At 43.5% G+C, this 15,015-nt stretch overlaps 1 protein-coding gene across 1 annotated transcript in view; it reads right to left on the bottom strand.

Moving 5' to 3' along the window:
- Positions 1-1,418: 1,418 nt before the first annotated feature.
- Positions 1,419-15,015, bottom strand: part of LOC115170166 (short transient receptor potential channel 3) — a 52,069-nt gene continuing 38,472 nt past the window's right edge. The window contains exons 7-13 of the mRNA XM_029726522.1: positions 14,450-14,683; positions 10,171-10,435; positions 8,824-9,019; positions 7,696-7,905; positions 2,529-2,612; positions 2,346-2,421; positions 1,419-2,014 (exon numbers count right to left, since the gene is read on the bottom strand). Of these exons, the coding sequence (XP_029582382.1) occupies positions 1,866-2,014; positions 2,346-2,421; positions 2,529-2,612; positions 7,696-7,905; positions 8,824-9,019; positions 10,171-10,435; positions 14,450-14,683 (1,214 nt within the window). The 3' untranslated portion in view covers positions 1,419-1,865. The remainder of the gene's footprint in view (positions 2,015-2,345; positions 2,422-2,528; positions 2,613-7,695; positions 7,906-8,823; positions 9,020-10,170; positions 10,436-14,449; positions 14,684-15,015) is intronic.

Raw genomic sequence — 15,015 nt, 5'->3', positions numbered from 1 at the left:
TTTGAGCCAATCAGTTGTGCTGTGACAAGATAGGGGTGGTATACAGAAGATAGCCCTATTTGGTAAAAGACCAAGTCCATATTATAGCAAGGACAACTTAAATAAGCAAAGAGAAATGACAGTCCATCATTACTTTAAGACATGAAGGTAAGTCAATGCGGAAACTTTAAAGAACTTTGAAAGTTTCTTCAAGTGCAGTCACAAAAACCATCAAGCACTATGATGAAACTGGCTCTCACGAGGATCGCCAGGAAAAGAAGACCCAGAGTTACCTCTGCTGCAGAGTACAGATTAATTAGAGTTAACTGCACCTCCGATTGCAGCCCAAATAAATGCTTCACAGAGTTCAAGTAACAGACACATCTCAACAGCTGGTTTGCGCTTAGTGGGACTATCATTTGTTTTTCAGCAGGACAATGACCCAACACACCTCCAGGCTGTGTAAGGGCTATTTGACCTACAAGGAGAGTGATGGAGTCCTGCATCAGATGACCTGGCCTCCACATTCAGCCGACCTCAACCCATTTGAGATGGTTTGGGATGAGTTGGACTGCAGAGTGAAGGAAAAGCAGCCAACAAGTGCTCAGCATATATGGGAACTCCTTCAAGACTGTTGGAAAAGCATTCCAGGTGAAGCTGGTTGAGAGAATGCCAAGAGTGTGCAAAACTGTCATCAAGGCAAAGGGTGGCTACTTTGAAGAATCTCAAATATAAAATATTTTGGTTACTACATGATTCCATATGTGTTATTTCATAGTTTTGATGTCTTCACGATTATTCTACAATGTAGAACATAGTCAAAATGAAGAAAAACCCTTGAATGAGCAGGTTTGTCCATACTTTTGACTGGTACTGTTTTTACTTTGTCATTGTGTGGTATTGTTTGTAGATTGATGAGGGGTTTTGTCTGAAAGCAATTGTCTGAAACGATTTCATCAATTTTAGAATAAGGCTGTAACGTAAGAAACGTGGAAAAAGTCAAAGGTGTCTGAATACATTCCAAATGTACTGTAGATCATTGGTTATCCCCCTGTACAGTTTACTCTATTCTGATGTACACTCTCCAGGACCACGGCTGGACACAACTTTAAAACACGCAATGTAAGAACCCCAAAATAGCCATAGCACTAGAGCAACAAGAACAGTGTTTACGTAGAAAATAAAAGGTGCTTTGCAACTAGGTGGATTTCAGGAACAAACATAATAATGACATTAATCAATGACTGATTATCTTATGAGAGAATTTGAGGAAATATTGTCAAATCATCCTGTTTGGTTATAAATCTATAACGAGAGAAAGAAACAGATAAAACCAGTACTAAACAACCATTGTCTAAAGTATGTCTTATGAAAGAGATTATGCCACAATTTTTTTACTTAAAAGATGTTAATAAGTAATGATATATAAATATCTATAACAGTAACACCATTTTTGTCTTAAGGTAAAATAGTGGCTCTGGGGTAAAGTTTCATTTGGGTACAGATCTAGGATCAGCTTCCCCTCTCGCAATCCTAATCTTAACCATTAGTGGGGAAACGCTTAACTAAATGCTTAACTGACCCAAGATCAGTCTAAAGGCAACTTCTCCCTACACCAAAATAGTGAGGCAACAATCCTTCTTGCTGTTGCCTTTCCTTGTGCTGTTCTTGTCTGTTTAAACTAACTTCATGCAAACCTGTTGGTTAAGGGCTTGTAAGTAAGCATTTCACTGAAAGGTTGTATTCAGCGCATGTGACAAATACACTTTGATTTGATTTGCAAAGAGAAGACTTTTACAAAACAACCTGGCCAGGGTGTGCTGTGGAGTACGTGGAGAAATGCTGGGATTTTGGCTGCTTGGTTGTACTGTGGGGTGGCGGTGGGGTCATTCGTAGAAGCGTGTTGTAGGGCCTAGCTTCAGTTTCTCAGTCAGTTTCTGGATAAGAAAGGACAGCTCCTCTGTAGCCCGAGACTTGTCTTCCAGGAGTTCGTACCGTAGACTGGAGATGTCCTGCTTGATTTCTTTCAGCTCACCTGCAAAGTAACATGTAGAGAAATAATGTAATTTCTGTTCAAGTGGTTTGTATTGAAGAATTCAGTTTAAGTGTTCTCAAATGCAATATTCACTGCATGACAATGTTGAACTGATCTACTCTCCATAATCTTTTTAAGTGCACAATGCAGTTAGCACGGTTTATTTTGCTTCAAACGCCAATGAGAACCCTGTGGAATTCGACCAGTTTGCAGACCTCTTCCTACCCCTGAGAATTGTTTATTATTAGCATTGTGTAACAACACTGCAACAGATTCTCAAAGACAATTTCAAACGAGGTACTTCAGAGTAAAAGTTAAGATGCAAGATTACCTTCATTGACCTCATCGTTTTCTTTGTCCACTTGTGCTTTCAACACGTAGCGTTTTATGAGTCTTTTCATGATTTGCTGAATCAAGAAAGGAAAATGTCAAAAATGTAGGCCTATATGCTATTATGTTAATGTGACATTTTGGCTAAACATGATATTTTAGACTGACGGAGAGGTCACCTTACCTGATAGCGAGTGGGTTGGTTCAGGATGCTGTTAAAACTGTGGGACTCTGCAATGCGCAGGTTGGACTGGGTGAAGAGATTGAGCTGCAAACACAGACATGCACAAACACACACACATTTGGATATTTTATTTGGATACTCAATCAACCGTTATGAAAATAATGACCAATGATTAACGTGTCTTTTTTTGTGTGATCAACTTTATATTTAGTTTTGTCAATTACATTTTTCAGATGGGGGGTTACAGGTACAAAAACAATAAAATAAATGCATATAAAGATGACCCATTCAAACCATTCCCCACTCAAACCCCATCCACCCCCATCCACCTGCCTGCAACCTCACTAGCTTTCTAGCCAGCCACCCAGATAGTTAAGTCCGGCAGGCCAGATACCTAGGTGCGGGCAGCCAGATAGCTAGGTCCAATATATTTGTCCAGGCCTCAATTGTTCCTTGACTAGCACCATTCAATCTCGCTGTTGATAAATCTACTGTTATAACTTATAATAGTAACTGTATCCACTGATTAAATGGGAGAGAGTGAGGTGATTGCCATCTTAGATTTTTTTTGCAGCAGTACCCGCAAAACACCAGTCTCAACGTCAACAGTGAAGAGGCGACTCTGGGATGCAGGACATCTAGGCAGAGTTCCTCTGTCCAGTGTCTGTGTTCTGTTGCTCATCTTAATCTTTTTATTGGCCAGTCTGAGATATGGCTTTTTCTTTGCAACTCTGCCTAGATGGCCAGCATCCCGGAGTTGCCTCTTCACTGTTGACGTTGAGACTGGTGTTTTGCGGGTGATATTTAATGAAGCTGCCAGTTGAGGACTTGTGAGGCATCTGTTTCTCAAACTAGACACTCTCATGTACTTGTCCTTTTGCTCAGTTGTGCACCGGGGCTTCCCACTCCTCTTTCTATTCTGGTTAGAGCCAGTTTGCGCTGTTTTGTGAAGGGAGTAGTACACAGCTTTGTATGAGATCTTCAGTTTCTTGGCAATTTCTCGCATGGAATAGCCTTCATTTCTCAGAACAGAATAGACTGATGAGGTTGAGAAGAAAGTTCTTTGTTTCTGGCCATTTTGAGCCTGTAATCGAACCCACAAATGCTGATGCTCCAGATACTCAACTAGTCTAAAGAAGGCCAGTTTTATTGCTTCTTTAATCAGAACAACAGTTTTCAGCGATGGTATCATTGCAAAAGGGTTTTCTAATGATCAATTAGCCTTTTAAAATGATAAACTTGGATTAGCTAACACAACGTGCCATTGGAACACAGGAGTGATGGTTGCTGAAAATGGGCCTCTGTACGCCTATGTAGATATTCAATTAAAAATCAGCCGTTTCCAGCTACAATAGTCAGTTATAACATTAACAATGTCTACACTGTATTAAACAATTTGCTTTTCTTTCAAAAACAAGGACATTTCTAAGTGACCCCAAACTTTTGAACGGTAGTGTATATACATTAGGTTGGAGTCATTAAAACTCGTTTTTCAACCACTCCACAAATTTCTTGTTAACAAACTATAGTTTTGGCAAGTCGGTTAGGACATCTACTTTGTGCATGACACAAGTCATTTTTCCAACAATTGTTTACAGACAGATTATTTCATTTATAATTCACTGTATCACAATTTCAGTGGGTGAGAAGTTTACATACACTAAATTGACTGTGCCTTTAAACAGCTTGGAAAATTCCAGAAAATGATGTCATGGCTTTAGAAGCTTCTGATAGGCTAATTGACATCATTTGAGTCAATTGGTGGAGTATATGTGTATGTATTTCAAGGCCTACCTTCAATCTCAGTGCCTCTTTGCTTGACATCATGGGAAAATGAAAAGAAATCAGCCAAAACCTCAGAAAAAACAATTGTAGACCTCCACAAGTCTGGTTCATTCTTGGGAACAATTTCCAAATGCCTGAAGGTACCACATTTATCTGTATAAACACCATGGGACCACGCAGCCGTCATACCGCTCAGGAAGGAGACGCGTTCTGTCTCCTAGAGATGAACGTACTTTGGTGCGAAAAGTGCAAATCAGTCCCAGAGCAACAGCAAAGGACCTTGTGAAGATGCTGGAGGAAACGGGTACAAAAGTATCTATATCCACAGTAAAACAAGTCCTATATCGACATAACCTGAAAGGCCGCTCAGCAAGGAAGAAGTCACTGCTCCAAAACCGCCATAACAAAGCTAGACTACGGTTTGCAACTGCGTATGGGGACAAAGATCGGCTTGCAAGCTGAAGAACACCATGCCAACCGTGAAGCACGGGGGTGGCAGCACCATGTTGTGGGGGTGCTTTGCTGCAGGAGGGACTAGTGCACTTCACAAAATTGATGGCATCATGAGGGAGGAAAATTATGTGGATATATTGAAGCAACATCTAAAGACATCAGTCAGGAAGTTAAAGCTTGGTCACAAATGGGTCTTCCAAATGGACAATGACCCCAAGTATACTTCCAAAGTTGTGGCAAAATGGCTTAAGGACAACAAAGTCAAGGTATTGGAGTGGCCATCACAAAGCCCTGACCATAATCCTGTAGAAAATTTGTGGGCAGATCTGAAAAAGCTTGTGCGAGCAAGGAGGCCTACAAACCTGACTCAGTTACACCAGCTCTGTCAGGAGGAATGGTCCAAAATTCCCCCAACTTATTGTGGGAAGCTTGTGGAAGGCGACCTGAAACGTTTGACCCAAGTTAAACAATTTAAAGGCAATGCTACCAAAATACTAATTGAGTGTATGTAAACTTCTGACCCACTGGGAATGTGATGAAAGAAATAAAAGCTGAAATAAATCATTCTCTCTACTATTATTCTGACATTTCACATTCTTAAAATAAAGTGGTGATCCTAACTGACCTAAGACAGGGATTTTTTACTAGGAGTAAATGCCAGGAATTGTGAAAAACTGAGTTTAAATGTATTTGGCTAAGGTGTATGTAAACTTCCGACTTCAACTGTATCAATGGATTGGCGACGGCACTAGAGCAGTCTGCAGGACCCGGCCTCACCCTACTAGAATCTGGAGTCAAATGTCTACTGTTGCTGATGATCTGGTGCTTCTGTCCCCAACCAAGCAGGGCCTACAGCAGCACCTAGATCTTCTGCACAGATTCTGTCAGAACTGGGCCCTGACAGTAAATCTCAGTCAAACAAAAATAATGGTGTTCCAAAAAAGGTCCAGTTGCCAGGACCACAAATACAAATTCCATATAGACACTGTTGCCCTAGAGCACACAAAAAAACGATATGCATCTCGGCCTAAACATCAGCGCCACAGGTAACTTCAACAAAGCTTGGAACGATCTGAGATACAAGGAAAGAAGGGCCTTCTACACCATCAAAAGGAACAAACTTTGACATACCAATTAGGATCTGGCAAAAAATACTTGAATCAGTTATAGAACCCATTGCCCTTTATGGTTGTGAGGTCTGGGGTCCGCTCACCAACCAAGAATTCACAAAATGCGATAAACACCAAATTGAGACTCTGCATGCAGAATTCTGCCAAAAAATAACCTCCTTGTACAATGTAAAACACCAAAGAATGCATACTGAGCAGAATTAAGCAAATACCCGCTAATTTCAAAATCCAGAAAAGAGACATTAAATTCTACAACCACCCAAAAGGAAGTGATTCCATAACAACCTTCCATAACAAAGCCATCACCTACAGAGGGATAAACCAGGAGAAGAGTCCCCAAAGCAAGCTGGTCCTGGGGCTCTGTTCAAAAACACAAACAGAGCCCCAGGACAGCAACACAATTAGACCCAACCAAATCATGAGAAAACAAAAAGTTCATTACTTGACACAAAATTAAGGAAAGCTTTGACTAAGTACAGACTCAGTGAGCATAGCCCTGCTATTGAGAGAGGCCACCGTAGGCTGACCTGGCTCTCAAGAGAAGACAGGCTATGTGCACACTGCCCACAAAATAAGGTGGAAACTGAGATGCACTTCCTAACCTCCTGCCAAATGTATGACCATATTAGAGATACATATTTCCCTCAGATTATAACCACAAAGAATTTAAAAACAAATCCAATTTTGATAAACTCCCATATCTATTGGGTGAAATACCACAGTGTGACATCACAACAGCAAAATTTGTGACCTGTTGTCACAAGATAAGGGCAACCAGTGAAGAACAAGCACCATATTTATGTTTATCTATTTTCCCTTTTGTACTTTAATTATTTGCACGCCCTTACAACACAGTTTACAGTATAGCCATAATATGACATTTGAAATGTCTCTATTCCTTTTTTTACCTTTGTGAGTGTAATGTTTACTGTTCATTTTGTTATTGTTTATTTCACTTTCATTTATGATCTATTTCACTTGCTTTGGCAATGTAAATATGTTTCCAGGCCAATAGAGCCAATGTGTGTGTGTGAGAGAGAGAGTGTGTGAGAGAGAGAGAGAGAGAGAGTGAGAGAGTGTGAGAGTGAGAGTGAGAGTGTGAGAGAGTGAGAGTGTGAGAGAGAGAGAGTGTGAGTGAGTGAGTGAGTGAGTGAGTGAGTGAGTGAGTGAGTGAGTGAGTGAGTGAGTGAGTGAGTGAGACCAGCCACATTTTGATACTATTATTGTGTGCCATGGGGGGGCCTGCTGATTGAACAGATGATATACTCCAATGATTATATTAGAGACAGGCATCAAACCTGTCTTAAAGGGGATTTCAACACGCCATACATATAAATTGGATGTTATTATCTTTTAAGTAGGGCTTGGATAATATTCCATGTTCTCTTACTAGACTAGTACTCCAGACTCCAATGCATACAAGAGCCTTCTCTTTAGGTGGATAGCATTCATATTTATTTGCAATTTAAATATGGCGAGCCACAGACATAATGCAAAAGCCATTGAGCCTCTCCAGGGTCATTAAGAGGTGAGTGCAAATTATGACCATCCAGAGTCAGTACTGAGAAATCATGCAAGAATATACATTACATAATGTACAAATCATAACCCCCATAAACAGAGATCTCCGCATAAAATACTGTCTCCAGCTGGAGCGAACTTATGTGTATTTTTAATAATCAAAACAATGCAGAGAGAGAAAGAGAGATTAATGAATGAATGAATTGACAAATTATTCAATAGATGATTTGATGAATGAATGAATCCATCCATCCATAAATACACCTATCTATCCATACCCTGGACTTCGAACTGTCCATTCCCAGCTCTACGTCCTTCTTCAGGCTTCGTCGTCGGCAATGCAGCATGCCAACTATCCACCTGATGAGGTGGTAGAAGGACTTGGGAGTTGGAACGATGCTGAAGGGAGGAGGCAGCGTCTTGCCATTGTCAAAGTAGGACAGCCACAGTTTGGAGCGCGCAAACTTCCACTCCACGTCCGCGTCATCCTGAGAGATAAGTAGAGTTATTTCATTCTCTGAGTAAACACCCCCTGGAAGTCGAGAGATTGACATAGTTAGACTAGCTCAGTAACTGTTACAAACACCATTATCCGAAACCTGTTTGAACTAATGATAACCTGTTCACTTCTGTCTCGCTCATGGGATGTTATGAATTTATTGTAATGTTTTTAAAATTGTATAACTGCCTTAATTTTGCCAGACCCCAGAAAGAGTAGCTGCTGGCTGGTGATCCATAATAAATACAAATACTTAATTTGCTGTTGGCCTAATCTATGAGAGACAACACTATTACCCTAATACTGCCATCAAAAGGTCACAAGCTATTGTTGTCTCTGATAGGAAATTACAGCAGAGGCCTCATGTCACTTCTTGTATCTTGTGTTGCGGATTACCAAAGGAAATTCCCACAGTACATAACATGGATCATCTCCAAATAATTGATTAAAGCAATAATACATGAGGGGGTGTGATTCATTGTGGCTTTAGCACGGCTGTACTGTGTCATATGAGGCAAGTAGGAAATAGCAAAAAATATTCCCTTAACACATAACAAGGATAATCTTGAAATGATTGATTTCAGAGCTATTCATAGCAGAGCCCCTGATGTTTCACAATTAGAGACAGCAGAGCATAGTTGCTTAGGGCATACTGTGCTACATTCAGCATTATATAAAAACCACAGCAACAACAAACAGATTACCCCAAAATACACTATGCCTATAATTATAACCAAATGAAATGGTGGGGTGTACAGATGCCCCTGATTCATCCCCAGGGTGAAGTTTTCCCCTAGGTATAGATCTAGGATCTGCTTCCTGTCCCCCAATCCTAACCATTATTGGGGAAACTGACCCAAGATCAGCGTCTAGGCTGGGGTAACTTCACCCTACACGATTAACTCACCTCGATCTCTTGATAGGAGCTGTTGATCATGGCGATCAGCATGTTGAGCAACACCACCACCATGGTCACGTTGTAGATTCCGTAGAGGACGTAGCCGATGTTCTCAATGAACTTGTGGTTGTACTTGAGCACTACGGAGGACACCTCTGACAGCCCAAATATAGACCAGAACAGAGTCTTGAAGCTCTCCTCCACCCTGTGGTGACAAGGAAGGAAGGGGATTGTCACAGGACAAGCTGATTAGTTCTAGGTGTTTCTAGTTTGTGGCTGTGCCCTAGTGAGACCACAAACTACATTTGGCTTAGGCCCAAAGTGACAGGCGATAACAAAGTGCTACTTTTAAAAAAGTGATGTGATTAAGAAGTCACTTCCTGTGTAGCCTAACTTCTAAGGGCAGACATGTAGCTATATGATGTATGGGGAATGAACCAAATATCTTAGCATGTCTTGCTTAATACTATCCTGGGATATAGTCTTCTGGTTGTCTGACTTTGAGGAAAATTAACAACAAGATTGAAGGATAGCTTCATGGGAATTGTTGCATTGAAATTAATATTTTTCTTTTCAGGTGATATCACTGTATTTGATATTTTGTGTTATATGAATTCCACAGATGTCCTTGGTAAGGGCAGAAATGACCATTGGGACTCTTGGCAATGTTACATGAGTGTGTGTGTGTTCCATTTGTAAGTGTGTGATCCATTTATGCCATGCCAGCTTGGCTAATAAAATACAATATGGACACCGAGACAATTGAGGAAAACAATAAACCATAACAATGGAAAGGATTTCATTTTCTCACTTTGGAAAGAGTAACCTTGGAGGGAATCCAGTCCAGTGTGAAATGAGTTATTTTTTCTGAGCTGCCACAATTCCGTTGTGAGGCACTCTTAGAAAGGGAGACCAAGGTGGGCCATTTTCTACTTCATACTGCACTACACTGACTGAGTCGATAGACTGAATGAGCTAGCGCTTCTTGATTGGACTCAAAAGAGGAAGAAAAGAGCTCTCTACATGAATGGAGAGCGCATTTGTCGATGTTTAAATGTTTTATGAAGGTTCATGGCAGTAGATAGGTTCTTACTTGATAAATGTGTATCAATCTTATTCTCTAGTCTCATATTTTAGGAGTGCATTCATTTCAGGGCCTTTGGGGACAAAACAGTAAAGTTGAATGTATACAAAGCCTCACTACTGACTGTGTACAAAGCAGTTCCTGTCACTGACTCCAGACCTCATCAATTAACGTTCTCTTACACCGAGACTGTCCCCATAAGTGTTTCCCCATACGTCTGTTCAATTAAGTGTCCTCATAAAGTGGTCAAAGTGTCTGCTATAATCACTCACGTGGTGAAGGCCGGGTTGACCTTGGCACCCAAGTAGTAAGAATAGAGGATAAACATGCCGATCATGAACGCCAGGAAGACCATGATGAACAGGACCATGAACTTGAAGATGTCTTTGACCGTGCGGCCCAGGGAGATCTGGAGCGGTCCGAAGCTCTCGTTAGCCGGCAGGATGTAAGCGATGCGTGTGAAGCTCAGCACCACGGCGATGGCGTATAGTCCTTCTGAGATCAGCTGGGGGTCTGACGGCAGCCATTTGTCCCTCGCTACATGGAGGAAGGGGTAACAGTCAGTTGTTTTCTTATCACTCATAGCAACATGTACAATGTGTTTAATGCATGGCGCAATAGGATTCTTCTACACAATGGTTGGGTTAGACTTTTACAGACTCACTAGGTCTTTGCAGGCATTGAAATAACACAGCAAATGGTAATTACATAATAGTGCATCAACACAAGCACCAATAAACCTCCTAATTTCTCAGTAAATATCAGGTCAAACTAAATGAAACAGGACTATAAATTAAAGTGCTTGTCACACCCTGATCTGTTTCACCTGTCTTGTGCTTGTCTCCACCCCACACCAGGTGTCTCCCAATCCTCTGTGTATTTCTACCTGCGTTTTCTGTTTCTCTGTTGCCAGTTCGTCTTGTCCCGTCAAGTTGTGCCAGCGTCTTTCTCCAGTTACAACCTGTTTTGCCTGTCCTGACCCTGAGCCTGCCTGCCGTGTACTTCTGCCAACTGCTACCAGGATTACGAACCCCTGCCTGTCCTCGACCTGCCTTTGCCTGCCACTGAGACTTGAACCATCTGCCTCACATATCTGCATCTGGGTCTCATCCTGAGTCATGATAGTACAAACTGGCCATGACTGACCCACCAGACTCGGACCAGCTCTGCAACACTGTTTCCTCACAAGGAGCCACCATTGGAAGACACAAGGAGTTACTACATAACCTTATGGAAGGATTCCACACCTTGGCGGAAAACCATGACCATGCCATCAGTGCATTGTTGGAACAATTCAGCGGTCTATCTATTAGGCAGCAAGCCACAACGAAAACCTCCCAGACTCTCAGTAACCCCGCTCACTGGGGTGCATCTCCCCTGCCTACCCTGGCTTCCCGAGAACCCCACTTACCTCCTCCAGAAAGCTACGCTGGGGATCCCGAAACCTGCTGGGCGTTTCTCTCCCAGTGCTCCCTCATTTTCGAGCTGCAGCCCTCTTTGTTTCCGTCGGACCGTTCAAAGATAGCGTATCTTATAACGCTGAGATAGCATTTGCTTTAGTCTGGAGGATTTCATGGCAGAAGTAAGGAAGGTGTTCGATTCTCTGTTGTCAGGTAGAGAGGCGGTGTAAAGACTCCCGTAGTGTGGCAGACTATGCGGTAGACTTTCGCACTTTAGCCGCCGAGAGTGCCTGGAACCCGGAATCCCTGTTCGACACGTTCCTTCATGGATTATCAGAGGGAATTAAGGATGAGCTCGCAGCCCGGGAGCTGCCCTTGGACCTCGACAATCTCATAGCCTTGACCATAAGGACATTACATATCCACCTGTCCAGTAAAAGGCCCAGGCTCATCAGTAGGTATGAGTACGCCGGTGGGCCATACAGGGAGTCTCCCATCTCCCATTACTCATACTCCTCTCCACGTTATCCTGTTGTGGGGTGACCGGTCTAAATCTCTCCGGGTGCTTGTGGACTCTGGGGCTGACAAAAGCTTTATGGACACTACCCTGGTGTCGGAGCTGGGTATCTCCACACAACTTCTCTCCATTCCCATGGACGCCAGAGCATTGGCCGGACGCTCTATTAGCAGTGTCACTCACAGTACGATTCCTATCAACCTGTGTCAGGGAATCACAGTGAGTCCATGCAGTTCCTGCTCATTGAATCTCCTCATGCACCCATGGTATTGGGATTGTCATGGCTCCAGAGGCACAACCCCCTGATCGACTGGGCTACAGGTTCAATCCTGGGTTGGAGCCCATTATGCCACGCTCATTGCCTCAAGGCTGCTGACCGGGTGTTTTTGGATTTCAAGCATCAGTTCACTACAGCCCCCATCTTAATCCATCCGGATCCGTCCCACCAGTTCGTGGTGGAGGTCGACGGCCCCACTTGGACGTTGGAGTGGGGCCGTCCTGTCCCAGTGTTCTGCCCAAGACCAAAAGCTGAATCCCTACGCTTTCCTTTCCCATCGCCTTAATCCCACGGAGAGCAACTATGACGTTGATCACCGGTCAAGATGGCACTGGAGGAATGGAACGGAGACACTCACTAGAAGGGGCAGAACATCCATTTCTAGTTTGGACTGACCATAAGAATCTGGAATTTCTCCGCACCGCCAAGCGCCTCACCTCAAGGCAGGTTCGTTGGGCTGTGTTGTTCACTCGTTTCAATTTCACCATCTCCTACCGCCCTGGGTCCAAGAATGTGAAGCCTGACGACCTCTCCTGCTTGCATAGCTCCACAGCTACACTGTCTGATCAAGAGACAATCCTCCCTATCTCCTGTCTAGCAGCAACACTCTTCTGGGGGGGGGGGGCGGTTAACCAGTTGTTAGTCCCGGATTCTGCCCGGTCCGGGTCCTGGAATGGGTTTCTTTCTCTAATCTAACCTGCTATCCCGGCTCCAGGTGGTGGGTTTGGCCGAGACTAGGCACCAAAGAGTCATCTCCAGGTCCTGATTGGCCTTCCTCCAACAACGTTTTTTGGTGGTCCACTATGGTTTCTGATGTCTCCGCATTTGTCGTCGTATGCATGTTGTGTGCTCAGAATAAGACTGTGGCAAGCTCCGGCCGGCCTCCTTCAACCACTCCCTGTTCGTCATCGCCCCTGGTCCCATATATCCCTGGACTTTATCACTGGTCTCCTATCCTTATGATGGTGGATAGGTTTTCCAAAGCCACCCATTTCATCCCCCTTTCCCAAGTTACCCTCAGCCAAGGAGACGGCCCAACTCATAGTACAGTACATCTTCCGAATTCATGGACTTCTGGTCAACATAGTCTCTGATCGTGGTCCTCGGTTCTCATCCTGATTCTGGAAAGCAATCAGCACCCTCATTGGGTCGTCGGCCAGCCTGTCCTCCGGGTTTCATCCTCAATCTAATGGCCATTTGGATTGTGCCAATCAGGACCTGGAGATGACTCTTTGGTGCCTAGTCTCGGCCAAACCCACCACCTGGAGCCAGCAACTAATGTGGGTGGAGTACGCCCGGAACACCCTTCCCTGCTCAGCCACTGGTCTCTTGTCCTTCGAGTGCTCCATGGGTTATCAGCCCCCGCTCTTTCCTGAGCAAGAGTAAGAGGTCAACACCCTCGGCCCAGATGTTCTGTCGGCTTGCCTGGAAGAGAGCACAGTTCCCCGTACCCCGGCTCCCCGTTATCGTCTCTGGCAGAGGATATTGCTGTCTACACGGGATCTGCCCCTCCGGATCGAGTCCCGCAAACTTTCCCCCTGTTTCATCGGCCCTTTCCCAATCTCTAAAATCCTTGGCACCTCTGTTGTTCATCTTCTGTTGCCCTGCACCCCCGTATCCATCCTAAATTTCATAAAAACCTGTGTCTCACTGTCCTTTGTCTTCTGTTTCTGTGTTTTTTCCTCATTCTGGTTTTTGTTCTAGTCTTCCCGGTTACAACCTGAGCCTGCCTGCCATCTACGTCTGCAGACTATTAACAGGATTACGAACCCCTGCCTGTCCTCAACCTGCCTTTTTCCTGCTCCTGTCTATTCAATAAATCTTTCAGACTTGCCTCACGTGTCTGCATATGGGTCTCATCTTGAGTCATGATAATGCTACTACTATTTGCATAGGCCGCTTATGCTCTCAATGTCAAATTAAAAACAGGCTTTTATGTGATTTTAAATGCCGGCCTTTTGTTGCCCTTTTGTTTGTTCTAACGAAATGTTAGAGTTTGTACAGTGTACCAGGTGGATAATGTTGCACTTAAAGTAATTCTGTACTGTACGTGTGTGTCACCATGCACCATTAGACAATTACAGCTTACTATGAATGGTGATAGTCCTGCGTTAATTCTCAAATGATTATTGAGATTAGTGTGCCTGCAGTGTTGCCTTAAGTGTAATCATCTATAACACCTAACATTATAACATTACCGTTTACATGTCTTGCAGGACATGTGGTAAGGTATTTTGAGTGTGTGGTGGTATTTGTAGATGTGTGAAAGATGCCTACTTGTCTTAACTGTATCATGGATGTATTCATTCTGCATCCTGACATGAGGAACAAAATTGATACAGAAGCTCTTCTCTCACCGTAGGTGAAGTATTTGACCTCTGGGGGTAGGGTCACTAGGGAGAGATCGGTAGCGTGGATCTTTTCGTTGACGTACTGCTGGGCTCTGGTGGCCTGGAGGAAGGCGAAGAACCGGGCAGTGAAAGCGGCGATGAAGATTGAGAGCATGCCGAAGTCCAGAACGTTCCACAGCTGCTGGATGTACTCCCTTGGCCCCTCAGTCCACAGTTCCTTACACTCAGACCACATCATCCCTGTGGAAGGCAACAAAGATGTGGATTGTGTTCATTAGGCACCAAACAGATTAAAATGTTCTGAAACTGAGCGAAACATCCCTGCAGAGGAAACAGCAACAAGAGGACATGGTTTGTGTTTGTTAGTTACGAAACTAAAGGCAAAGAGGGACTTGTCCAATAAGAAACACACATTTTTGTTTTCTGTTGCAAAACATTTTGCTATGTCGTGCCCTAATGAACATGACCATAGTGTCATTGAATCGGCTGGCAATAGTGAAACTGAAGTGTGTTGATTCAGTAACCATCTAATGTCTAACTAATTAAACCACCTTCAGGGCCTGAAAATTGGT

Source organism: Salmo trutta, chromosome 3, assembly GCF_901001165.1.
Source record: "Salmo trutta chromosome 3, fSalTru1.1, whole genome shotgun sequence".
In the NCBI taxonomy this organism is placed as follows: domain Eukaryota; kingdom Metazoa; phylum Chordata; class Actinopteri; order Salmoniformes; family Salmonidae; genus Salmo; species Salmo trutta.
This window is presented reverse-complemented; position numbering and strand designations above follow the sequence as displayed.